The 26,303-nt window shown below is 41.2% G+C and overlaps 1 protein-coding gene across 4 annotated transcripts in view; it reads left to right on the forward strand.

Annotated features, from left to right (window-relative positions):
• Positions 1–26,303, forward strand: part of igsf9ba (immunoglobulin superfamily, member 9Ba) — a 70,357-nt gene that overhangs the window by 39,807 nt on the left and 4,247 nt on the right. For 2 of the 4 annotated variants that reach the window (XR_004329395.1, XM_032508508.1), the window contains exons 5-20: positions 2,651–2,768; positions 6,657–6,798; positions 8,697–8,842; positions 10,626–10,768; positions 11,709–11,849; positions 11,954–12,073; positions 12,178–12,328; positions 14,839–14,962; positions 15,622–15,797; positions 18,827–19,053; positions 19,544–19,628; positions 19,735–19,896; positions 20,257–20,302; positions 21,115–21,201; positions 21,930–23,552; positions 25,749–25,791. Coding sequence is in view for 3 of the 4 variants with exons in the window: in XM_032508508.1 (XP_032364399.1) it covers positions 2,651–2,768; positions 6,657–6,798; positions 8,697–8,842; positions 10,626–10,768; positions 11,709–11,849; positions 11,954–12,073; positions 12,178–12,328; positions 14,839–14,962; positions 15,622–15,797; positions 18,827–19,053; positions 19,544–19,628; positions 19,735–19,896; positions 20,257–20,302; positions 21,115–21,201; positions 21,930–23,552; positions 25,749–25,791 (3,534 nt within the window). In the remaining variant the exon portion in view is untranslated. The remainder of the gene's footprint in view (positions 1–2,650; positions 2,769–6,656; positions 6,799–8,696; positions 8,843–10,625; positions 10,769–11,708; positions 11,850–11,953; positions 12,074–12,177; positions 12,329–14,838; positions 14,963–15,621; positions 15,798–18,826; positions 19,054–19,543; positions 19,629–19,734; positions 19,897–20,256; positions 20,303–21,114; positions 21,202–21,929; positions 23,553–25,748; positions 25,792–26,303) is intronic. The other 2 variants (XM_032508501.1, XM_032508502.1) reach the window with 2 other exon arrangements.

Raw genomic sequence — 26,303 nt, forward strand, 5'->3', positions numbered from 1 at the left:
GATTCGATGCTTGATTCTGATAAGTTAATCATCGATTGGCATGGTGTTATTTCAGTTAGCCTAATATCTGGTTTGATTTGCATTGAGAGATGATTATATGGAAAGTTCCCCATGCTAATCTCTAGGTATGGTGAATGGTGTGTGATGATGTGGGGGGGGGGAACTTTATCAGGATGCCTAGTATCCTGATCCATGAAATAACTGGCCTTTACAAATAAAAATGTGCCTGCCGCTATGGGAATTTAACATAGGGGGGTGTATACTTATGCCCCCTGTATTTTAAGGAAGAACATTTATTTATTTAAAATAGACATTATTAATTCACAAAGAAAACTGGTGTCCTTCAAAGGTTGGATTTTCCTAACTTTTTGGAATTAAGGCATTAAAATCCTAAGTATGGTGGTGGACTGGTAGCTAGAGAGGTGCCAGTTCACTTCCTGGGCACTGCCAAGGTGCTCTTGAGCCAGGCACCAAACCCCCAACTGCTCGGGGCGCCATGGGCATGGGCAGCCCCACACACACACACACACACACACTCTGACATCTCTCCATTTAGTGCACGTATTGTAAGTACTGAGCATGTGTGTGTAGTTCAGGCCTGTGTGTAGTAACAACAGAGTGAAAACATTGTAATTTCCCCTTGTGGGATTAATAAAGTATAGATTATTATTATTAAGTAGTTGTGTTGCCTGAACCTTAACTGTTTACACGAGATGTGATTTTAAGATATTACGTGCCACCACCACTTCATGCTGTTTTAAGAGGTTGTTGCCATTTCAAGTATTTCTGTGACATCAGGTTGAGAATTACTGATACAAACAAATACAAAGTATAACTTGGCACATCACGTTAATTGTTGGTTGCTTATTTACACAATGTTGTTTTTAATGGGCAAGCTAATTGTTAGCTTGCAAGCAACGCAATGTGTTTCGCTTCTAGTGGGTCTTCACTGAGGCGAACACTCGCTTTGCTTTCTGTCTGAACTCAACTTCGACATTTTTACCTATGCAGCTCATTTATGAAATCCTATGAAAGAATCAACAGTAATAAAACACATTTAGGCACGAGAGCCGTTTAGTTAAAGTTACTGGTATGTGAAAGAACAGAAAACCAGACAGCTAATGACTGCAAACGTGTAATTAAAGTAAAGACAATTTACAATCTAATCTCTTCCAAAATGTTTTAATCGCTACACTCATTTTTCCAAGCCTCAAATCGATGCTTCACGACACATCAGTGTTTAGTTCACACTCCCAGCACTCAGCACGCCACACGTGTGGTATATTTCACAGGAGTGACGCACAAAGTGTTATCTTGTGATGATGATGACACAGTTTGCCAACAGACTGACAGAAGTTAATGTTGCTTGTGTCTAGCAGTTTCTCCCGGCTAAAAAAAAAAAACCTTTCAAAGACAGATGAATAGGAATAATTCTGCACGCGTAGCAGATTCCCCCCCCGGCTGCATGAATGGACAGACTACAGCTGTGTGTGACTTGAATGGACAGAGTTCTCTCGCAACCTGTTGCATAATTTATGAGGGCTTTTCTATCAGGTTTGGTTTATGTGTTTCTACACCACTTATTGGTTCTCATCAGTGGCTGCACACGGGGCAACATGGAGTTAGACGTTTCCTAGGTTACAACATGCAGGAATCAGAACTGGAGTTTAATTAAAGCATGGCACATTCATGAGTTTTAAGTGTTTGATGCTTTTTCTTTAAAGACTTAACACAAACGTACAGTCAGAACAGTATATAACACGACGGGCCCGATTTTAACGATCTAATCGCAAACTGTGAAACGCATGGCGCGGTCCGTTTAGGGCGTGTCCAAATCTTTTGCTAGTTTGATGGCGGAAAGAAGTGTCCGCGTGCTGGGCTCACGATTCCAAAGGGTTGTCCTTAGTGTCTTCATTAAGTCATTGGTGTGTTTTGGGCGTACCATGCACTCAACCAATCAGAGTGTCATCTCTCATTCCCTTTAAAAGCCTGGTGCGTGTGTACCTTGGGGCTTTGCTATTATGATGGTGGATTTGCACCGTAATATTTTTTTTTATTTTTAATCTTTTGCAAGTGTGCAGAAACTCTAAGCTAAACTCTAAACACTAAGCACTTTTAATTTTGATACTTTAGGTACATTTTGCTAACTCTTATGAGCTTTTACTACATTACATTTTAATGCGGGACTTTTACTTGTAATGGAGTATTTTCAAACAATGTGGTAATAGTACTTTTACTTAAAAGGATCTGAGTTATGGCGGTCCTTTTTATTATCAATGAATCTGCCAGTTGATTTCTCAAAAAATGGATCATTCGTTTACAGAAAATAGTGTATTGTGTGTATATATTATATATATATATTTATATATATATATATATAAAATAGTGCAAAATGTCTATTGCAATTTCCATAATGACACAATTGCCTATTACCGTATGGCCAATCAACTGTAACAAACTCGAAGGTATTGAACTTATTATCATAGACTGGTAAGAAAACTAGCAAATATTCCCATTTGAGAAGCAGGAATCAACTTCCTCCACCACTGTCTTTGACAAGCTGAAACATGACTTGCAGCACCTGCAGTTTCCCTTTATCCCGTTATTATTTAAATGATGTGTCAGAGGTTTCTCCTGCATGTAACCCCAGGTACATGATGGCAGTCTAACCATCCTTGCCATCACTCGAGATGACAGAGGGGCGTACACATGCCGAGCCTTCAGTGACCAGGGAGAGGTGCTCCACACTACCCGTCTGCTGGTTCAAGGTACTGTATCCATAAATGACAGAAGACATTATTAATAAGTGTTTTTTGACAAATATATTTGCACACAGCCCCAGATTTTGAAATGACAAAAACATGTTTCCTAGTTTCTACCTCAGGCCAAGTATTGCATTTACATCCCTTAAGTTGTTTTATTAATTACACTTGACAGCCTTTACTGCAGCCGCATTTAAAAGCAAAGCCATGCAGCTCTCTGCTGTACTGATGTACTGTATGTAACATACCTCCTGAGTCTGTAGCAGTCAGTCAATAGCCGGGGCTTGTGTGCGCGCTCTCGTGCACAGCCATGTGTCTACAACACACTCACTGTCTGTGAGAGCGTCACTGTCTGTCTCCGGTCCATTAACTAGGCTCTCTGCTAGACACAGATCAGATAGATGGTTGTGATACCAGCCTCCAGTACTCTTTCTCTCTCTCTCTTTCTCCTGATGCAGCAGGGAGTCAACAGTGGGTATTTAACAAGCAACTGAGCATCTTGCTTTTATGGTCGAGATAGCGTTTATAGCATTTATCTGTTTTAATGCTTGACTTCTGTAGCTGCAGACAGAGCAGATTAATTACTCTCCTCTTTGTCTCCAGTGTCGTAAATGCATGTGCACACTCACTGCAAGCACACATTGAAACAATCATTGTCTTGTAACCCGGTGGGTAGTGTAACCAGTGGTGCATGTGTTGCAACTGCGTTAAGTCGGCAGGCCGTCAGTGCAGCCGTCGGGACAACACATACTGCAGAAGTTCAGTTGTGGACTTCCATGACCTGACAGTATTACCTGTACATTACCCTTCTTCATAGAGGAACACCTGACTATGTAGAGCAGACCATACGGAACATTGTCCATGGAGATCTGATCGGACCTATTGTTATAAATCATCTGATAGATTTGTAAACTCACTAATTCACTATTTCTTGGTCTAATGAAGCATTGTAGGCAATTTTGTACATCAATAATTAGGAAACCTTTATTGTCCAATAGGTGTATAAAATAGAAAGAAATTCTGATTTTTTTTTTTTTTTTTTAGAATAAAGTTGTAACATTATGAAAGAAAAAGACATATGGTATTGTGGTGACAGTATTTGTATTACGTTGGTTTGATAGTCTATATATACTGTACAGCTACAAAAAAATAGACTTTATGCTCCTTTTCAACTTAATACTTAAAATAATTACTTTTGTAATATTTTGAAAAAAATAAAAGTTGTATACGTAAGCGATTAAGCGATTAATTCTTTGTTTCGGCTCCAACTCCTTTTCCATTTTATTTCTTCTTCCAACATGGACGGACATTTTGAATTCTTAAAACAATGGTTAATTTTTTCAAATTTTTCAGAAATCAGTTCTTTTCCATCTTTTTTGGAAACAAGGTGAAAGTCATTGAGTATCCGTTTTTTTTTTGCTACCAGTGTTGGAATCATCAAAGCTGATTGTAATGTGTATGGGAGGGGGGGGGTAGTTTATATAGATTGGAAAACAGATTAAATATATAAGACCAAAGTAAACATATCACGGTTCCTCCTTTAGTTTGGCCTTTATTGCAAAATTGACACACACCGAGGGATAGAATTTGCAAAATAAGACTTTTGAATATATTGGAACCCATAAAAGTCTTATTGATCTTATTGTAGGGCAGCTTGATTGGATTTCACTATGTTGTAAGATGTTCCTGTCGTTATGTCCACCCTATTCAAGATGTTCTTACCTGCCATGTGTCATGCAACAACCTCGTTAAGCAGAATAATGCCAGTAGGGTGTGGTAAATGTTACACCGGTGGCTGTGAATTCACACTAACAGTGTTACATTTCCCCTCATAGAACCTTTTTTGCAGTGTTTCAAACCCTGTTACATGTAGACATAAATACAATGTTGTCAAATCATTTGCACAGGAGTTGCGTTGTGGAAATATTTGGCACGAAAAGCGTCATGGAACAAAATGCGGGGTATGGTTAAGACTCAGAGCAATAAGACGCAGATATCTGAGGAGTCATGAGTCTCGCTCCTGTGATGTGTTTTTAATTGTTATGCGAGACTCCCGCACAGCGCTGTCAGCGATCCCACCTGATGCATTAAAGCCGCGCAAGCTGAGAGGAAAATAACCAGGAGGCTTGTATCTGGGCCCACTCATAAAAGACAGCTTACCTTTCATGGCTTCTGCTGTTTTATTGAGAGTTAAGAGCAAGAGCACCTCGGGGGATGAAAAGGTTACAATGTGAAGCATGCGTAAGCTCCAGAACTGACTACTATTAAGGTGACGGTAGCTGCCTGCTCACTGTATTTTACATCAGACTGTGGTGATATATTGTAAATAATACATATGTGTGCTCTCTCTTTCACACTCTGTTTCTGAACAAATGTCCATATTCCCAATGGGGAAGCAGAGTAGGCCTCCACATGGTTCAAGAGGTTTTTTTTAGGTTGGAATAATAATTTGTATTGGGTTTATCTAACATTTGCTAGAGCATAATTTAAGTTTAAGTGATATCTTGTTGAAACATTTGTTGTATTCACCCTAACCTGATTTAGTTCCAGTATGTCAGGCCCAAAAAAACTCCCCAATGAGATTTTTTTTTTTTTTTTAAGAAAAGCTGACTTAGTTCTTTGATCGGTAATTGTCAATAGGATCAAATGTAATGCTATTCTAGTGTATATGTGTTGCAATTCTTATGATTATTTCAGTTTCATTTGTCTGACATTTCTTTAACTGAATACACAGTCAGTGATCCACGGTGATATTTCTACTTGGCAAATATGATTTTTTTTTTAAGAAGCCAAATTTAGATCACAATAACATAAATAAAGGAGGTCTCTGCTCAGAGGGTGCATGTAGTGAAAAGGAAGTCCTTAGATGGTAGTTAAATAAAAAATACAAAAACGGTAGCTTGTGATATATGTAAAATGATCATGTATTGGGTTTAAACATTGCTCATAAATACAAATAAATAAAACTGTACATTTCAAAAATTCGTTCTGGAACATTACAGCTGCTATTATATATTTGTATAACAACAATTGATCAGATGACTTGCAGTAATCTGAACAGGGTCACTCAGATAATTATTACGACATTGTTTTGGTTTTACGGCCCAAAACTTTTCTGTTTTTTCTCTCTCATCAATGTTGTGCATCCAGAGATCTGTTTTTATGAACCTACTGTACCTGTACTACCTGCTCAGCACCAAACTGCAGACAGACCCAGGTAGTGACTAGCCGGGAACATGGTGGAGCATTTAGCAGCTAAAGAGCATGATTTCTTCCTCAGGAGTTCCTTCGGAGTCCAAAAACAGAGTTAAAGGGAAAGTGAATATTGGATATTCTTTCATCAGGTGGCCAGAAACATGACTCTGAATAATTACTAATGTTACGACGTAGTAGGGGCGGTGGAAAAAATGAATACAGCATAGTATCGCAATATTTTCAGTGGCAATACTGTATCAATACACAGGCGCCGAGTATGGATCTTTTACTATAGATGTGTTGGTCAGTTTGTCTGCTTGACAATCCCATTTTGCAGCAATACAATTAGAGTGATATGATGCATGAAATGAGAAATGTCTCTTTTTAGATGAAACAGATGTTGACCAAGTTTCCTTTTGGGGACGTCATTTGAAATTTGGAAAAATTAAAAGTTGGAAAAAAGGTTATAAATTGCAGCATATCATAGAATATTGCAATGTGTTTAAAATCAAAATAATATCATATCGTGGCATAAGTATCGTGATGATATCGTATCGGGAGGCGTCTGGTGATTCCCCCCCCCTACTCCATAACTGCTTTATGTGTAAATAAGCATCTTATTCCTCAAAAATCTGTTATTGCTGCTTTAGTAGGTTAAACTCTGCAACCCAAACTAAAACTTATTTCTGCTTCTCTTAGGACCTCCATACATCGTGTCTCCACCAGAGAACGTCACTGTAAACATATCCCAGAATGCACTCTTCACCTGCCAAGCGGAGGCGTATCCTGGCAACCTGACCTACACCTGGTTCTGGGAAGAGGATAATGTCTACTTCAAGAAGTAAAGTTATGATCAAGTTCCTTCTGTACTGTGTGGCCGCAGGGAATCCTCTTGGTTAGCATTTGGCTGAGGTTAAGACTTAACCCTTCTGTTGTCTTCAGGTCAAATTTGACCCCTTTAAAAAATGTCTATATCTGAAATATGGATTTCTTTTCAACCAAGTTACCACAAAAAATGGATTGGAACAACGTTCTCTGCAAATACAACTGATCACTTTCATTCCTCTGATCTTAACTATTAGTCAAAAAAATTCAGAATTTCTTGCTTTTTTAACTCAAATATTAGGTATAATTCTATATATATGAGGATTAATGACCAGGAATTCCCATAAAATAGTGTAAACTTGTGGTAATAAGGTGGTGTTGGGGAAAACTAAAAATCGTCTGAAAAGGGACGACATTTTTTTTTATCAGTTTTTGACTCAGGAGGACAACACAAGGGTTAAATGTTGTGTGTGTGGTGTGTGTGTGTGTGTGTGTGTGTGTGTGTGTGTGTGTGGTGTGTGTGTGTGTGTGTGTGTGTGTGGTGTGTGTGTGTGGTGTGTTGTGTGTGTGTGTGTGTGTGTGTGTGTGTGTGTGCGTGCGTGACAGTGTCCTCTCCTGCTGAGGTCACAGAGGCAGTAGAGCTAAGAGCATGCCTGGCGGGGGGGGGGGGTGTCTGTCTTGACAGTGCCAGGCGAGTTAGTCCTCTCTGATGACAGTATTACGTGACTCAGTTCTTGTGTCATCATACGCCTCCCATGCAGGGATGCTCTGAAGCGGAGCCAGGACGTCGGCAGGCTCCCCAGAGCAGGTCTTTAGAGCCTGAGAGGGTTTCACAGCGAACAAGTGACAGACAGAACGAGTGGGATGGAAGAACAAGTGAACAGGAGTTTGACTGGCAGTGAAAACAAGTGTCTGAAGGACTTCCACAGAGAAAGTGTCCCATCTAATTTTAAACAGCGTTAATGGCATCAATCTAGATTTTTTTTCTTTTCTTTACAGGTTAGGTAAGATCAGAATGTGTACAATGTATTACAATGGGAGTAGTAGTCATATGTACTGTAGTATGAGTTGTATTACACACATACTGTATATTATAATATATATTATACAGCTCACACATCATGGCTACTCTAACATGTTAATTTCCCCACACTGTCAAAATAAAGTCTCATCATGTCTTATGTTATAAAAAGAATTTCATTTATACAGCACTTTTTGATATTCTACATAACTAGAAATACACTAAAGGCACAAGGTATACTGTAGATGGAATTATCTTATTGTATGTTATTTCGTAACTAATGGCTTCATTAATAGTCAACAGGTCATTAAATGCTACTTTACAGATCAGTTAGAAGCAATTCAACAGAACAAGTTGTAACATACAGTATACGTATTTGGTAATAAGCCCAATCAACCTGTAATAGTCCAATCATTTAAAGGGATTATTCATAACCTAGTGACCCGAGTATTGTTCTTTGTAATGGCCTTTAACTGATCTGGAAAGCTTTAGGAAAGTATTTACTAACCATTAAAAAAGCCATTATAAACAAAAGAGGTTTGTATTAAAAAAAAAAGCATCATTTTATTAGACATATTCAGTTTGAGATTCTGGTGCATGATAAAAGAAAGCGACTCCATTAAAAAAATGTGCTCCATCAATACTGTGTGTAATTTTAAATGGTGTCAAAGAGGGAAACATGAAGGCTGTACCGTTTTGCGATTATGGCAATTAGCAGATTTATTTGAATCTCTTGCTCTGTAGTGTGTTCTTCCTCTCAGAGCCGGCTGCTGTTTGACTCTCTGCTGCTCTCTTATGGCACCTTGATGGAATTCAGCGAAACACATGTGTGCCTTTTCCTGTTGGTGTGTTTCAGTAACACGGTGTGTGACAAAACGTATGTCTTCTTGCAGTGACCTCAAGCTCCGAGTGCGCATTCTCATCGACGGCACCCTAATCATCTTCCGGGTCAAGCCGGAGGATGCTGGGAAATACACCTGCAGTCCGAGCAACAGCCTCGGGATCTCACCCTCGGCATCGGCCTACCTGACTGTTCAGTGTGAGTGTTACCCTGGCAACAAAGTGGATGGGGAAGGGGCGGGGAGACGGTTCAGCGTGTGAAAAGGAAAAGGGGACAGCAGCAGCAGTATGGAGGCTGCTGTATGATTTGGCAGCGCTGCTCTATCACTGTAATGCAAAGTGACAGAGAGCCACACAGTTTGCTTTGATGGAGCCTCTTTGACCATTTTCACATTCTGTCTGGATTTTAAGGATATGATTATTATCTATCCCGACTCCAGTCTCATTCCCGTGCACAAAGACGGGGATCGTCTAGTCCTCAGTCTCCATTTTTCCTCGTCTCTTTTGCATCCGTGCTCCCGTAAACGTGAAACAGTGGCCGTCCTGTTCATGACTTCGGACAGATGAGAGAGAGAAGCGACACTCCTGGCCTTCTGACGTTTAAGTCCTTATGTGTTGAGCTAATTTGCTCCCAAGTTGCCGCCGGCCATTGATAACTGTGCTACTCTATGAGAGAGAGCTGGGGGATTCGGCCACTGATTCATCATTGTCCGGGATGTTTTATGGTTTTGTATAGTCAAAGAACTTTGGTAACTTATATTATTGTGCATTATAAATGCAAAAATAGGACAACATTCAGTAAAACTCAAAATAACCACAATAGGGGGGAGGAATCACCAGACGTTTCCCCATACGACATCATCACGATACGATATTATTGGGATTTTAAACATATTGCAATATTCTGGGATATTTTTTCCAACTTCTGATTTTTCCCAATTTCAAATGACGTCCTCAAAAGGAAACTTTGTCAACATCTGTTTCATCTAAAAAGAAATTTCTCTGTTTGTTCATATTCACTTCCATTTTATTGCTGCAGAATTGGATTGTCAAGCAGACAAACTGACCAACACATATATAATAAAAGATCCATAGTTGGTGTCTGTGTATCGATACAGTATTGCAACTGAAAATATCGCGATACTATGTATTAATTTTTTTCCCCCACCCCTAAATTTTAAGTCTTGTCCAACGCCACATCCTTTTACATCCCATAATAGTGCAACATTGCATCATGCACAGCAATGATGTTGAAAACTCTCTGGCTGTAATCTTCTCTTTCACTAATTCCCCTTTCAACTACGCCGGTTTCATTTTCCCTACCAGCAAGTCTTTGGAAATTCACTGTAACAATATGGACACACATAAAGTCTAAAGTATTAAAACCCAGCTTTTTTTAAATTAATTAAAAAGAAATAAGCTAGATACAAAATCCTGTTTATAATTTTACCTGTTGGAGATATGGAGATAATGGAGATATCTTTGTATATGCAGATGACATAGTTCGATATCACCAAGTTTGATTACTGACCAACGTCGGTTGTGACTGATCATCATTGGTGGACAGATGTGTTGTAGTGATGTAGTGATGACAGTCGGTTTCTGGGGGGGGGGGAATGAGGTGCTCTTCTCTGCATCTTGCACAACGACAGTCTCAAAAGAATAATTTGAATTAGCTCATTGTCATCAAGCGTTCCCAAAAAATCTCTCCTCTCACATAATAGATGAATACAATCTCCTCTTTACTCCAAACTGGTTAGGACACATCTGGAGCACTCCTACATTTTTGGCTGAACTAGGAGGGATTTCCAAAGTTAGGGAAGTTGAGTTACGTTAAGTTCTGAGACGCTTGATAACTACCGTCCCTGGTCTTTTCCATCAAGTAATACATCTCATGTCCATTTCTTCACACCTTAGATTACATCAAACAGAATTGATTATCCATCCACCATCCCTAACACTGATCTATCCTCTATGTTCAGACCCTGCACGAGTGATCAACATGCCCCCGGTCATTTACGTCCCACGGAAACTGCCAGGCATCATCCGCTGCCCGGTGGACGCCAACCCACCTGTGACATCGGTAAAGTGGGAGAAAGACGGCTATCCTCTCAGAGTGGAGAAGGTTAGTCTGCTTCGGGGCTTTATTTAGTCTCTGCTATGTGTTACAGTAGACCTACATTTTACTCTCAAACTTTGACATTTCACGTTTCACATAGTTTCATGAAAGTGACTGTTTGCGTCCCAAAGAGGTAGAATTATCCAATATTTCACGCAAAAAAGTAAATATTAGAGAGAAAAATATACAAATCTGTATAGTAGTTTAGCTTGTTCTTCTTTCTTCTCATTAATTAACTCGCCACCCCTCAGATTTCTTTTTTCCGGACCCTTTGGAGGGACCAGATCCCTAGGTTAGGAACCACTGGACTAAACAACCAAAGTGCATAGGAAATAGTGAAACTAGCTCCACCTCAGCTCTAACAGGAAATAGCTGCTGACACATTGATGCACTAATGTTAATCTAATAATGTTGTATACAGTAATGTATCAGTCACAGGGGCCATTTTGTCTGTGGAACACATACTTTTACATTTTGGTACCACATTTTTATAATAAAACTTTTACTCAACTTGCAGTGTATTTTTTACATTATACTATTGGTGCTTTTACTGAAGAAAATGATCTGTGTATTGCTTCCACTACTTTCCTTTGCTGTCAGGTTTTATGTTACAGCACACTGATAATTGAAACTGCTCCGTGCTGTCCCATTCAGATACAATGTTGTCCACTGATCTTTGAAAATACAGTACCTTACAGAAATTAATACCCCAAATACAAACACTACTGATATGGTTTTCAGCATTACCCTGTCAGTAATTCCAAAGCACACCACAAAGTGCCACATAGATGAAGTATCTCTCTACTCAAAGCTTTCTATCTGTTGCAATATTTATCTACAATCTAATCTAGTCACACAGTATGTTGAAGGCTGGCCTGCTTTACATGAGCATTCAGCTTAGAAAACCCCTGGAATCAAACATTTCAGATGCCCTCTTGTCTTGTAGTACCCCGGTTGGAGCCTGATGCCAGACGGAAGTATCCGAGTGGCGGAGGCCACAGAAGACTCCCTGGGCACCTACACCTGTGTGCCTTACAACGCCCTGGGTACCATGGGCATGTCCCCCCCTGCCACTTTGGTGCTAAAGGTACATCTCAGCTCATGTTTAGTCCTGTCTGCTCCTTGTGTTAGCATACACTGATGGGCCCAGAAGTCTGCATGATGGTCGTGCTGTCTGTGTGTTTTCCCCAGGATCCCCCTTACTTTAATGTGAGGCCTGGGGGGGAGTACCGTCAGGAGGCTGGGAGAGAACTAGTTATTCCCTGTGCTGCTTCTGGAGACCCTGATATACCAAGCATCACCTGGAGAAAGGTGCAGTAGACAAACGCATCATAACAAATATCTCACTTAATCATTGTGAATTGTTTGTTTCCTCTTCTTAACCAATGTCACTGGAATTTCCGTGTCCATTTAAGGTGGGGAAGCCAAGCAAGAGTAAGCACAACATCCTACCCAGTGGCAGCTTACAGTTTCTGTCCCTCAGCAAGGAGGACCATGGAGAATGGGAGTGTGTAGCCACAAATGTGGTCACAAGCATCACTGCCAGCACGCGTATCCTAGTCATCGGTACAACACAATCTACACAGTGCTCTCAAATCATCCGAAGCTTACTCAATTTCCTCAACCAACTGACCTTTCTTTGTTATTTTAAGTTCATTTTGATCTCATTTTGCTGTGTGTGGTTTGTGTGATTTGCATTATAATCCCTCAAACATCTTGCCTCTGTCCTATTTCCCCTTGGGCATCATTAAAATTCCATTAGATTGTATCTGTAATAGCTTCATACAGTTAATTTAAAAGCCCAAATCTGTAACCACAGTGTGGTATCAACCCCTCTGCTAAAACACAGTCACTATAGCCTTTTTCTACTGCATCAATGGACCAAGGACATCTTTTCACTCCTCAGATAAATTGACTGAAGTGTCGACAAAGGCAAGCAGGGTTAGGAAGTTTAAACAGGGCTGTGCAGGTCCCGATGCACACTGATTGCTTTGTTATTCACTCAGACATTTATCTGTGTGTATTCAAGTTTTGGTACAAGAAGCTCTCAAATGGGACATTGTAGAAAGTCTCATTTTATACCTATTGTGCAAATTGTAGCGTGATTGTTGTGGTGCCTTTAAGTAGCCTTTATAACTAGTCTTCTCTGATCCCATTTGCTTGCTTGAGTTGTGACTTTACAGCAGTAATAGCAGCCATTTTGAGTAGATGCATGCCTTGCACAAAGTTGTAAAACTGCCGTTTTGACATGTGACTATTATGGCAAGTGAATGATTTAAAGTATACACAAGCATAGCAACGAGAGGCCCAAAAGTCTTGTTTTTGGGGATGGTTTGTTCTTCTCACTCATTGTACTTACATTGCTCTTCGTTGCGGAAACATTTATTAAATTTGTTCCTTATTTTTTTAGATTCTTGTACAGGCTTTTACATGAAAAATCCACTGATCAAATATTCAACCTCTGTAGTCCAGAAAGATGTACGTACAGTTTCCGATGATTGTTAAATTTAATCAAACGTTTGCACAGGGAAGGTCAATACATGTGACTTTAGTAGCCTATTCCTTAAAAACAAGCTCTTACTGCTTTAGTTTCTTTATGAAGGACTTGTAAATGTGTGTGTTTAGGTGTGTCAGTTTGAAGACATAGTTTGACATTTGGGAAAACATGCTTATTTTGTCTAGATTTAAATGAGACAATTGATACCACTCATGTTTGTAGCTAAATATAAAGCTACAACCTACATGCGTTAGCTTAGCTTAAAAAAGCTGGAAAAAAACCTAGCCTGACTCTGTCCAAAGGTTCAGAAATATTGGCCTATCTAATTGTACCTAATCTAGAAATGTAGCTAGTTTATGCTATTGTTAATGAAGCTAATTTAATCGCTTTCTGACTGTAGCTTCATATTTAGCATACATACTGTATATGAGAATAGAGTGAATCTTTTTATCTAACCTGCCCAAGAAATTAAATAAGCGTGTTTCTCCGAATGCTGAAACTATTCCTTTAACCCTCATGTAGTCCTCGGGTCAAATGGACCTATTTTACTATATCAGTGTTCTTTTTAATTACCCAAAATAACATGATTGATTCCACACAACGCTCTTTGGCAAGTACAAATCTCTACTTTCATTAATTTTGGGGCATCTTATTCAATTTTATAGCATTTGAAAAACAAATTGAAGTGGTTTTTGAATAGTATTGAGTAAAAGTTGACATATTCCAGTCTGTGATTATCCATCAACATCCATTCCTTTCATTTTAGTCGAAATAATTCCTAATTTCTGCTTTTCTAACTCAAACATCAGGTATTATTTCCTATAAATGAGGTTTATTGACCATAAATTCCTAAAATAACTGTAAAACTAAAGTTAATAAGTTAGTGTTACGCAGTGTTGAAAACATCAAAGAAAGTGCCAAACATTGAAAAAAAGCATCAAAAGTGTTGAAAAAAAGGACAAAATGTAAGAAAGAGTTAAAAACATTGATAAAAGCATCAACAAAAGTGTTGGTTTTCAATTTTGACGGGAAGACAACACAAGGGTTAAGTCTGTGTTTATGTATCATCTGCGGGTCTGTGACATGGGAGCAGGTCTCTAAGTGTGCCCCAGTAGCCCATTGCCCCAGTAGCCTATGGAGAGGTTCACAGCTGGCAGCGGCCGGTCAGCCTCCCTGTGACCAGCAGACAGCTGTGCTCCTCAGACCACGCTCAGGTCTCTCTTTTAGGCCAGTGAGAAGTGGCTTCGGGCGACACGGCACAGCTGTTACGTGGGCGGGATGAGCAGAGCTGCAGACAGCACTGCTGCTCCTAGACCTGGTCCCCACCTCAGCCAGCATCACGTTACCACAGCAAGGGCGCATGAGGCAGCATCAAAATGCTCCTCATTTGACCTGGGCTGCATTACGTGACTTGAACTCAACCCGTAGGCTCACATTTAAATGAGAATACAATGCTCATGTATGCATGTTAGAGGGATACATGTAGATTTTATGTTACTGCGAGTGATAATAAATGATCAGTGTAGGCAGTTCCAGATGTGATGAGTAAATAAATACTTCTCCTGTCTCGGCCTCTCAGGCACCAGCCCGCACGCTCCTGGCAATATCCATGTATTACCCTCCACAACCTCTGCCAATGTGTCCTGGGAACCAGGATATGATGGCGGCTTCGAACAGACGTTCTCTGTGTGGTACGGTCCAGTGTGAGTGCTCTTATGTAACTTCAAACCTGGAGGTTGAGGGCCGAGTCTGCAGCCGTCTTCACTGACGAGGATAAAATATGTCAGGAGTTCAATGTGAAGCAGAGTTGTTTTGACAGCATATTTCTCGGCTCATTCAGTAAATGTGCATGTGCATAATACGTGGTGTGTTGGGATATTGGCAACAGGAAGTGGGCACACCTGATAGTACTCAGAACAGAGTGTGTATGAGTGGTGGACAGTTTTAAAGTACTTCTATTTTCTGTTACTTTATATTTCACCACAATTAAGTGGCAAATACTGTACTCCTTCCTTTAGTTACTAGTTAGTTACTTTGCATGTTAAGATTCAAAATGCAAAGCATAATCACAAATTATGTATGATGTATTATTACAAGTGAGAATGAAACTTAATTGACTAAACATTTTAAAACATGAATACTAAGAAGAGAAAAAATAAATTATTAAATGAAATGCTTTAAGACAATTTCTTATATTAAACAGAGAAAGTCTATTTGGTGCTCGACCCTTACATTAAATGCATCTTTTCAGCTCCCAGCTTCTGCATTGAGAGTTATAACAGTTAAGGCATTACTTACCATCATTCAGGGGCATAAAACGATGTATAATTTCTCTGCTTTTCTGTCTCATTTCTGTTCTCAGGTCAAAGAAAACAGACTTCGGTCCTCACGACTGGCATTCGATGCCAGTTTCTGGTGCTCAGACCTGGTTGGTGGTGCCAGGGCTGGAGCCTGGGACAGAGTATCAGTTCAGTGTGTTGGCACAAAACAAACTGGGCACGGGCCCATTCAGCGAAGTTGTGACAGTCAACACGGCAGGTGGGTTCTTAATCAAAGGTTTCTCCATGCATGGTCTGCTGCTTTCTGACTTCAGAGTCAACCCACCGAGCCACTGAGACGCTATTAATATTTCTTGTAGAATATCCTCAGACTCCTATCAACTCATACTGCCCTCTAGTGATGTGTGTACGCATAAATACCATGAAAGCTATACTTTAGTTTGGTACATTTAGAAATTCTCCTATTAAAAGATGCCTTAAAAAATAAGGCAGTCAAGCTCAGAGCTCCTTGTAGTAAAGATATTATAATATTACTATTAGCAATCATCTCTTCACATGATTTCAAGAAGGATAATTACATGAACAACATAGCAGAAGTTTGCACATGCAATTTATCATTTACTCTGTTTTGTTATGTTGTTACTCTTAGTATGGAAAGGACCATAAAGTAAATAACCATAAAGACATTCATGCTGGGTAATAGGACTACAGTTGAAAATTAGAAATGTTGATTAATGTGCACTGTCCTAATCAAATAAATAACTCTAAAAATAACCATTTTCATCACATTTTTTATTTAAATGTGACTTTGACAAAAACTAATATGCAAAGTAGGAGGACATAGAAATAAGGTAGTAGATTGATCTATAAATGCCAGTCCAAACCTGAATTTGAATGTAGTCATATAATAATATTTTTCCCTCTATCATGCACCTCAAAGAAAACGGTACATCTGCACACACCTTTAATCCATCCACCTCCTTAATGCACATCATGGTGATTAAAACTGTACACAAGTCAAGGATGTTATGTCTCTGGTAAGCCCATTGTGCTCTCCTGTCAGTATTAAAAAAGAAAGACCCCCACATATTGAACATCAAAGCCATGCTTTAATTTAACAAGATGGTATCAGCCATGTGCCTGAGGTTTTTAGTCTTCATAAGATAAAGTGGATGCACACGGAACTTTAAAAACAGTAAACCCAGCACAGCAAAGGTCTGGGACGGGCTGATATTCTTTAAATAGTTGCTATGTTTCAATCTGCTGAGTGATTAATTCCACCTGTGTTTGACAAGTCAAAATCTTTACAGTGAGGAAGATATATTAATGAATTGTTAGTCAGTAAATGTAGCGTACACATTGTTTTAAAGTGTATCTTTGATGTAAAGAAAAAAGCAGATTTCCTTTATTTTCTTTTTTGTGTGTGTTGTATTTCCCCCAATATCCAGTCTTCATGTGCCACCGCCTGAATCTGAATTAAGTGTGTATGGTATTTAAAATCAATGTCTCAGCAAAAAAAAAGGCATGAAGGGAGAAAAGTGCATTGCTGGATTTTCCACCAGGCACAGGAAAGGACAAAGAGGGGAAGGTGTTGAATAATGGCATGCACATATCTCTGTGTGTGTGTGTGTGTGTGTGTGTGTGTGTGTGTGTGTGTGTGTGTGTGTGTGTGTGTGTGTGTGTGTGTGTGTGTGTGTGTGTGTGTGTGTGTGTGTTGTGTGGGTGTGCATTGAGTCCTGACTCTAAGAAAGTAGTTTTTTTTGATAAATCAGGAAATTGATACATTAAGTGACATACAGTATTTACCAATCAAACCCTAAAGTCAAACCTCAATTTTACATAACACCATGAGATTTTTTTCCCCTCAAAGACTTGATGACAGTAACTTCCTCACAATACGGGCTTTGTTGTATACAGTGTTAACCCAGATTCTGCTGTGTCTGGCCAACAATGTGTTGGAACGCTTACCTTCATTCAACAAAGGCTAAATGAGGCTTATTACGTTCTGACCTAGTTCACATACTCAGATAGCAGCCCATATATGAATGGGTAGTCGACAATAAGGTTATGGGTTTATGTTTCCTGTACACAAAGTGCCTTATTCTGTCATATAATATTGTTTTTTAAAGCATGTACAATAAGGACGATATATTTTGGTTGCATCACAAGACCTCTTTGAGACCCAGCTTCAAGTCATGCATCATTAATGCCACACTGTTTTAATACAGTATATCCTGTTCTTTTCTCTGCAAAAATACAAATGTACTGAATTGTTTTTGTGTTGTTCTGATTTTCCAATGCTGAGTTAACATATCACCAATAGGATGGATTGAGTGTCTTTCACTCATGATATGAGTTTGCATTTGACATATCAGACATTGTCTCTTTGGGCAAAACTGTACAACCGGCCTACCTAGTTTTAGATTGATTTAGAGTTATTTATTTAAAAATAGTCAAATGTCAGCACACATAAAGCAGTTTTAGTCTGTTTAGCTAATGGGGTTGAGGAGGGAGACACTTTAGAGAAATCTCTCGCAGTATTCAGTCTGAGGCCAAGTGGAGTACTTGTGAGGTTGTATGTTCAGGGAGCTAAACCACTCTCTCAAGGCACAGGACATATTTCAAAGAGCAACCATGTCTTTTTTGTTATGCTACGCCCTGTTTGTAAAACCCACTGACTACAGGCAGTTTTATGCCATGCTAACGGTTTTAGGGGTCAGTTTTGTCCACCACTTTGGTCTAGATTGAAATGATTGTAGGATGGATTAGCGTGACATTGTCGAGACATCCATGGTTCCCAAAGGATGAACCCTACTGACCTCGGTTATCCCCTGTGTTAGGTCACTTATCCTGCAGTTTACATTTATGGTTTTATGTTAAATTTGAAAATAACGATTGGATGGATGGGCACATTTTCGTGAAGACATTCATGGTCCCCTAAGGATGAATTGTAAAATCGTCGGCGATCCATTGCTGTCATCTGGTCCAAATTCAAAATACCTTTACAACAAATGGCGTTCTCATCATCCTCAGCTGGACTTTGTGTTTAGTGCTACTTAGCAAATGTCATAATGCTAAAATGCTGAACTAAGATGGTGATCATGGGGAAGATTACATCTGCTTTGCATCAATGTGTCAGTGTTGTCATTGAGAGCATATAAGCATCCTGTGGTTAGCATGCTGAAGTTAGCATTTAGCTCAAAGCCCTCAAAGTAATATATTTTTTTAAATATTCGGCTCATGTCAGAATTAGTTTCCTTTTGCGTTTACTGGTTTTCTGGTCCACAGGCTCTCCTCTGGGTACCCCAGAACCACTGGTGCTTCTTACTCCACCACGGTGCCTCACAGCTAATCGCACGCAGCACGGTGTCCTCCTCACATGGCTCCCCCCCGCCAACCACTCCTCACCCATCGACCGTTATATCATGGAGTTCCGCCTCGGGGAGAGGTGGGAGGTTCTGGATGACCTGATCCCGTCCACTGAGACTGAGCTCATAGCCAGAGACCTCGTTCAGGTCAGTTACACACACATCTCCTGAGCATGTTACTCCATTATACTTTCACTGTTTCACAAACTCTGTGTGTATATAATCACAATTAACAACATTAATTTAGTTGACGATCTCCCCATTTCATAGTCTCAAACATAATCTAGAAATAATAGTATTTTCAATAATTATTCCATTCCATAACAGGCCACATTTTGTGTATTTTGGACCTACATCATTATAAAGACTTCATCATCAGGAATTAACCTTCATTTCTTTAGCCTTTTTGCATTACAGTGCATTGTGATAACCATATTATATATATATATACATATATATATATAAATTTTAAAAAAGTTAGTTTATAGAAGTTAAATAAAAACTACTGCTAAAAAGTATATATTTATCGTACATAGATCCATTTTAAAACACAGTTACGAAATGCTTTTTGAACACGATTTAGTAAACTATACACCAAAATCTGTCGCAGATGGTGTCTGTTGTGTCTCTCGCACAGGAGTCCTGGTATGAGTTTCGAGTGATGGCTGTCATGGATGACCTGATCAGCGAGAGCAGCAACGTGGTGGGAGTGTCCAGCACAGGTCAGCGACACAAAGCAGCTCGTACACGTGGACGCGCTTTGCCCTTGTGAGGAAGAGATTCTGTGTTAGTAACCTGTCCCTTTCACCCGCTTGTCTGCCCCATCAGATCCCTTCCCCCCCGCGGAGTTACCTGAAGAGGGGCTGGCGCGGCCGGTGGTGGCGGGTGTTGTGGCAACTATCTGTTTTCTGGCAGCGGCAGTACTGTTTAGCACTCTAGCAGCTTGCTTTGTCGATAAGCAACACCGTCGCAAACTCAAACGTAAACCAGGTCGGTCTCCTGCTCTACTTAATTATTATAACATGTAATAAATATAGTAGGACATGTCTTACCATGGATGGATTACTGCATGGGCCTAAGAGGCACACTGGGCTGAATGTTAATATTTCTTGTTAGAAAGTCAATAAAATGAATTCTAAAAGACATTAAAAGGATCAAAAAGACATGTAGGAACCCCTAAACAAAGGATGCAGTCGCGTTGATTGTGGTTTTTTTGTGTCATTTCAGTCCTCGCTCCTACGTAGGATGTATTTTACATCCCAGGGGTCCATAATCCGTACATGTGTCTGACTTCTACTTGTGGTGTTAAACAGAGGGAAATGCTAAACGTAAATGTTTTTGTCCACTCAGATCCTCCCTTGTCGGTGACACACTTCAGGAAAAGCATTGAGTCGCCGTAAGTAAAGCTAAACACCAGAGCCCCTGCAGTCTGCCAGACGTGGCGACTACTGTGCCTCTTCTAATGCACCTTTTACAAAATGTCTCCCACCATGCTGTCACAAGGCATACATATCAGTCAAAATTACTATTACTTATTTTGAAGCAGCTGGTAACTGGAAATAAAAGGTCTTTTTTAGAGCCTTGTTAGTGGAGCTGATGATTACACACAGCAGGCTGTGCATTTGGACAACAGGTAATATGGCAAGAGATGGTATATTTGATTTCAATGTCCAAAATGAATAAGCTTTGACTATATGTTCAGGCTCCTTTTAAGGGTGTGGAAGAACATGTACAGTAGCAACCTCTAGCTGATCATGGGCAGAATAAAGAAAGTTCAAAGCAGCCGAGTCAGCAAGTGAAGCACATTACCCAGAGTGCCAAAGCTGCAGTATCTGTATTGATTTTTGATCCATCTGTATTCTTTAACCTCAATCGCTGTCTGCTTTCTGCATGATTCTGAGTGTTTAATAATGCTGTTTTTGGTTTAGCTGCACATTTAATGTACAGAATCCGCTACGTGTGTGTATTTGTCTGTCTGTCTGTAACTCTTGTGTACATGTATGACATTTCAATCCCAAAAGAAGCTCATTTGTGACAATGACTTGTGTAAATCCCATTTCAGAATAACTGTTTGTTTGCCTGAGACTTTAGGTTCAGTTTATTTTTTATGAAATAGTCCAGGCAGATCAGGGAGTTCACACTCTGTCCTTCCTGCAAGTGGCATAGTCAGAGATGAACCAGGCCCATGTCGTTTGTCTCCCATCGCAGGCCTCCTCTCACCCCCTTGCCAGGGGTAGAGCCCTGCTGGGACGAGCCTGCCAGGAGCAGTTTCTTGCCCCCGCCCGCCAGCCCCCTGTGAGTGCCTGCCTGCACCAAAACACAGAGTGTGCTGCACTGCACTGGCTTGGCTGCATGGTTAATGCATTGCATAGAAATGATCAAGTGACAATGACTATTTCTTGTAGTGAAGCCTACCGCTGGCCTATTTGCATGTACAGACTTCCACGCACCATACAGGGATTAAATTGCATTAGCTCAGCTGCATGTACAGTTCAGTACTGTGTATATGCACTCTTTATAATGTACAGTATGTCTACCTGATGCATTCACTGACCCAGTAAGTGTCGACTATGCTGCTCCTGGTGTGGGCAAATGAGGCCTGGTTAGATGTCATCTGCTTTCCTCACATCACCATGTGGTGCAGCATATGGAAATTGGTCACACGTCTGCTCAAGAAGATGTAGCTTCAATAGATCTGTGATACGGTTGTCATGGTTGCGTCGTTGGTGCTCATCTCATCCCGTCATTCTGGCTTGGTTCATTAGCTGCTGTCCTATCAGGATGCTGTCGCCGCCATTAACTGGTTTATCACAATGCCGTTCATTATGGCTGTCTTGATAGAGTGCTTTGGCTTTGTAGTGTGTCATCTGTTCAGCTCAAGAATGAAGCCACAATCATGCCTATTCATTTACGCCATCAGAGATTTTTCTTTTGTTTTAAAAAGCTTTACGCACTTTCCCTTTTGTGTTGAATCTGGTACATGTTAAGCTAAGACAGTGCTTTGTGTCTGCATTTCTTATCAGGTTATCATCTGGAAAGATAAGTCCAGAGAGCTCTCCTCTGTCTCGGCCCCGCTCTCTTTCTTCAGAGGGTTCCCACGGCCCAGGCCTGTACGTCAGGAAGCTGCCCAGCCCTCAAAGAGAACGGGACAAAGAGCTCTCCTTCTACAAGAAAACCAAGCGTGCCATAGCCAGCAAGAAATACAGTGTGTCCAAGTATGAGGCGGAAGTCACCACGCCTATCGAGCTGATAAGCCGCGGCCCCGACGGCCGCTTCGTCATGGAGAGCCCACCGCCCCGGCGCATCCACGGCTTCCCCTTCGCAGAGGAGTCAGACATGTACCCTGAGTTCCGGCAGTCTGATGAGGAGAATGATTTTGACCCCGGGCCTCTGCCACCTATCATGCCCACGCTGCGGCCCCAGCTCTCCCCAACGTCCTCCAGCCTGGAGTCAACGCAGCCCCCCACCTACAGCCCCCGCCTACACAGGGCCATGGAAGGTATGAGCTTTGCAGAGGGCAGTGCACTTCACGCCTCAGGGCAGGCCCCGGCCTCCCGCTACAGGGGCTTTCCCCAGGGCCCATTTTATGGGTATCTAGGCAGCCGCATTGATTCAGGGATTCCACCACCATTCTACATGCCTGACATCAGCCCGCGTAGCTCTGCTCTGTCCTCCCCCCCAGGCACTGCCGAGGGGCCCTTTGGTTACCCCTCCATCCCCGAGGAGAGTGGAGAGATGGAGCACCATCAGTACACTGCCTCTGGCCATTCTCTGTCTCACACACACAGCCCTCCTCCTCGCTCTCCTGAAAGCTGGCAGCCTCATGAGTTACCCTTCCTCGGTCTAGAGGGTCCACGGTTCATATACCCCCCTCACCATCCCTTACATCATCCCCAGGACCTCCCTGATCCACCCCCATACCCTCCTCACTCTCTTCCCCCCAGTCGCCTGCACCTCCAGTCCCTAAAGGATCCAACAAGCCCTGGACTCCTGCAGCTGGAGGTCCCTGTGGCTCCCCCAGGCAGAGACAGGTCCCTGGGGCCTCCGGTTAGGCGTTTAGCTATGCAACAGGCCCAGAGTCTCGGCCAGCTCAGACACACGTCCCACGGTGTGGGTGTACCAGTGTTGCCTTACCCTGACCCGGCAGCCCGTACAGGGAGCCCAAGCACAGCCCCCAGTAGTAGCCCTCAGTCCTGGCTCAGCCCGAGGGCGGGGCGCCGGGCAGACCCCAGCCTACCCCCGCTAGTACTCCAGCCCTCCCGCCTCTCTCCGCTCTCCCAAAGCCCCCTTAGCACCCAGCCGGGTTCCCCAGATATTCTAGTGCGACCCCCTCCGCGCCCCAGCATCCTCCGCACCTCTCGGTCTCTGGAGATGCCTGAAATCACCCTGCAGCCCTCCGCCACTGTCAGTTTCTCCCGGAGGTCCTCTCTGTCCGCCTCTCCCCCTCAGAGCCAAGGCGCCAGGCAACCCAGCCCCAGTTACCACGCCCACATGTCCTATGCCTCCACTGCAGCCAGTTACCCCTCCCAGTCCCCCTCTCCCCCTCTGGAGGGCAGGGATGTTTTCGGGCAGAGGCCATCCCAGAGAAGGACAGAGGAGGAGATGCTACCCTCAGAGCCCTCTCAGCTCCAGATATCAGCCTCAGGGTAGGTGATCCATTCCAGTCGAGAATAGTCACATATTTATTTAAATGGGAGACTTGTCTCCTCGTCTGCTCTCAATTCCAAATTTCCTCGCTATTTATCCACAGTTTTACTTTGATGTTTCCATTTAGGTATAATTAAGATGCATATTGTCCTTTAATATGCAGAAGGCATGTAATTGCATTTAGCACACATTGTACCAGTTCATAAAATTACATTTACCCAAGTTGATGGCATGTGAAAGCTCAATTTGAGTTTAAGATAATGTATTATTGTCTTTATCATTTGATAGCTCATATTTAATCTCGTAAAATATTCAACACGTCTCGTCAAAGTAATGACTGCAGGAACATTAAGGTGAAAGACTGAGCTACAAGCTTTAGAAACGCTCAAGGTTACTGTTTTTAAAACTGTGAGATAAATCTTCTGTCCCCCATTTTGAACATTGGAACATATTTTTCACAGCTGGATATAAATTGAATTTGATCCGTTCAATAATTGACAAAAAGAATGAAAGGTTAATGAAGCCTTAATGTGTGAATCATTAGCAAAAGTTATTTTCATGCTCAACTTTAACAATTATTGTATATTTGATGAACATTTACATACTTTTTACACTATATTACAAGAGAAGAAAACAGTACCACTTCCTGACAATCCACTTTTTATTAAGCAAGTATACGCTGCAGTTAATGGCTCTATTAATGGTTAATAAAGTGTTTACTAATTCCTTCCATTAAAACAACTTTTGGGTTGCCAGGTTGTGGAAAATCTCTATAGCTGTTATGTCATTAATCAAAGGTAAGAAACTATCAGGTCTGCGGTTAGAAATGTTAACAAATATGCCAGGAGTTTCTCACTTTCTAATAAGAAAACAAAACAAAAAGTTGGCAAGTTATCTGTACAGTATTTATAAATCTTAATAAGTCATTAATAGAGGATCTTACAGTAATTTGAGTCTGCATTTGTAAAGGTTATTAACTTGTCAGCGGCGGTGGAAGTAGGCCTACTCAGATAAGATACCACAATGTAGAAATACAAAAAAGAACTACATTTAGCATCAAAATATACCTAAAGATACAAAATTACCAATAATGTATGCTACTGAATTCTAATTATTTGTGCAGTAATGCGTTATTAATACATCATAGTTTATTTGTCATTTATATTTCAGATTATTATCTCAATCGGCATAGTGACTGTTACGTAAAGTTATTAAATACGAGTTGAAAGCACAGTACTTGCCTCTGAATTGCAGTGGAGTAGAAGTATAAAGCAGAAGAACATTTCTAATTTTCAAATAAAGTACAAATACCTCAGTACCTCCGAATTGTACTTAAGTACTGTACTTGAGGGAAAGTACTTAGTTACTTCCCTCCGCCAAAAAATACCTTTTAGTCCAAATGCTCTGCAGCTTTTTTTTCAAATTGTCGGACGAGTTAGAGTCAAATCCGGCCGGTTGGCTCAGTTGATAGAGCAGGCGCACGTGTATAGAGGTTTAGTCCTCGGTGCAGAAGGTTGAGGGTTCGAGTCCGACCTGTGACAGTTTCCTGCATGTCTTCCCCCTCTCTCTCCTTTCATATCTTAACTGTCCTACCGTTAAAAAAAAAGACAGAAATGCCCATTATTAATAATAGGTGGCTTTTACCTTCCATCAGCAGGACACTTGATTTGACTTAAATTATTATTATTAATAACAATAATACAATCTTACAACCTGGCAACCCAATAGAGCTGATTATGGCTTAGGATTTATAAACCAATAATCAAGCATTAATAAAGCGTGTCTTATTAGAAATTGGTACCTACTAGATAAGGATAAAAACTTTGAGCCAGTTTTGTCATGGTGGAATATGGGATTCCCCCCCCCCCCCCCCCAATAATCTGACCAATCAGTTCCCCTGTACACAGATTGCCAGTCAGATATCACGCAGGAGGTTTAATGCATTTACGCCAACATAAAAACATAGCTGAGACTCATATACTGTTATGCCCCACAGTTATTTCTTTAGTGCACACATTCCTGCGCCCCCTCACACCCACCTCACACCCCTAGAAGCTACAACCACACAGTAGCTACAGCCACGAAGCAGAGACTTGGTCCTGCACCATCACTGGCCTATAAGGGAAGGTAGCTTATAGGGCTGCTGCTTTATAGAGGGTAAGGGTCTTACGTGATTTGTTTTTGATTGATCTCAGCTATCTGGGCAGCGTTGTGACCCGGTCCCCCACGCCACAATAGGTAAGGGTCGGACCCATGTCTGAGAGGGGAGGGGTCAGCAGGGGGAGGGCTCTAATCACTCTCTCCTTTAAAGGGGAATCGCTTTGGGTTGTGCCTCTGTGCTGGATTCAAGTGAAGTACACCTAATGGCAATAATGACTGCAGGACACATTTGTCGATACACTTCCCAGGCCCAGTAAGCCTGCTGTGGCGTAGGCCGCAGTAATTAGGCTTGTGAGCAAGCACGAGGACCGGTTTTGGACTGTGGAGAAGCATTTTGTCTTTGGATTGTCGTTTGAATACAGACATGTTTCCCCGGCACCAAAAAAAAAAAAAAAAAAAAAAAAGAACATGAAAAAAAAAAAGCCTTGAATCAATAGAGGATGCACATGAATGATAGACTGGAGTATTCCCCTTTAAAGTTTTGTTCCATGTGCAAAATGCCATGCATGCATTCTCTAAACTTCTCTCTACGACCAAACAAATAACAACAATTCTCAAACTAAATTCTTTGTCACATTTGTTGTCCTAAG

This window comes from Etheostoma spectabile, chromosome 3 (genome assembly GCF_008692095.1).
Source record: "Etheostoma spectabile isolate EspeVRDwgs_2016 chromosome 3, UIUC_Espe_1.0, whole genome shotgun sequence".
Lineage (NCBI taxonomy): Eukaryota > Metazoa > Chordata > Actinopteri > Perciformes > Percidae > Etheostoma > Etheostoma spectabile.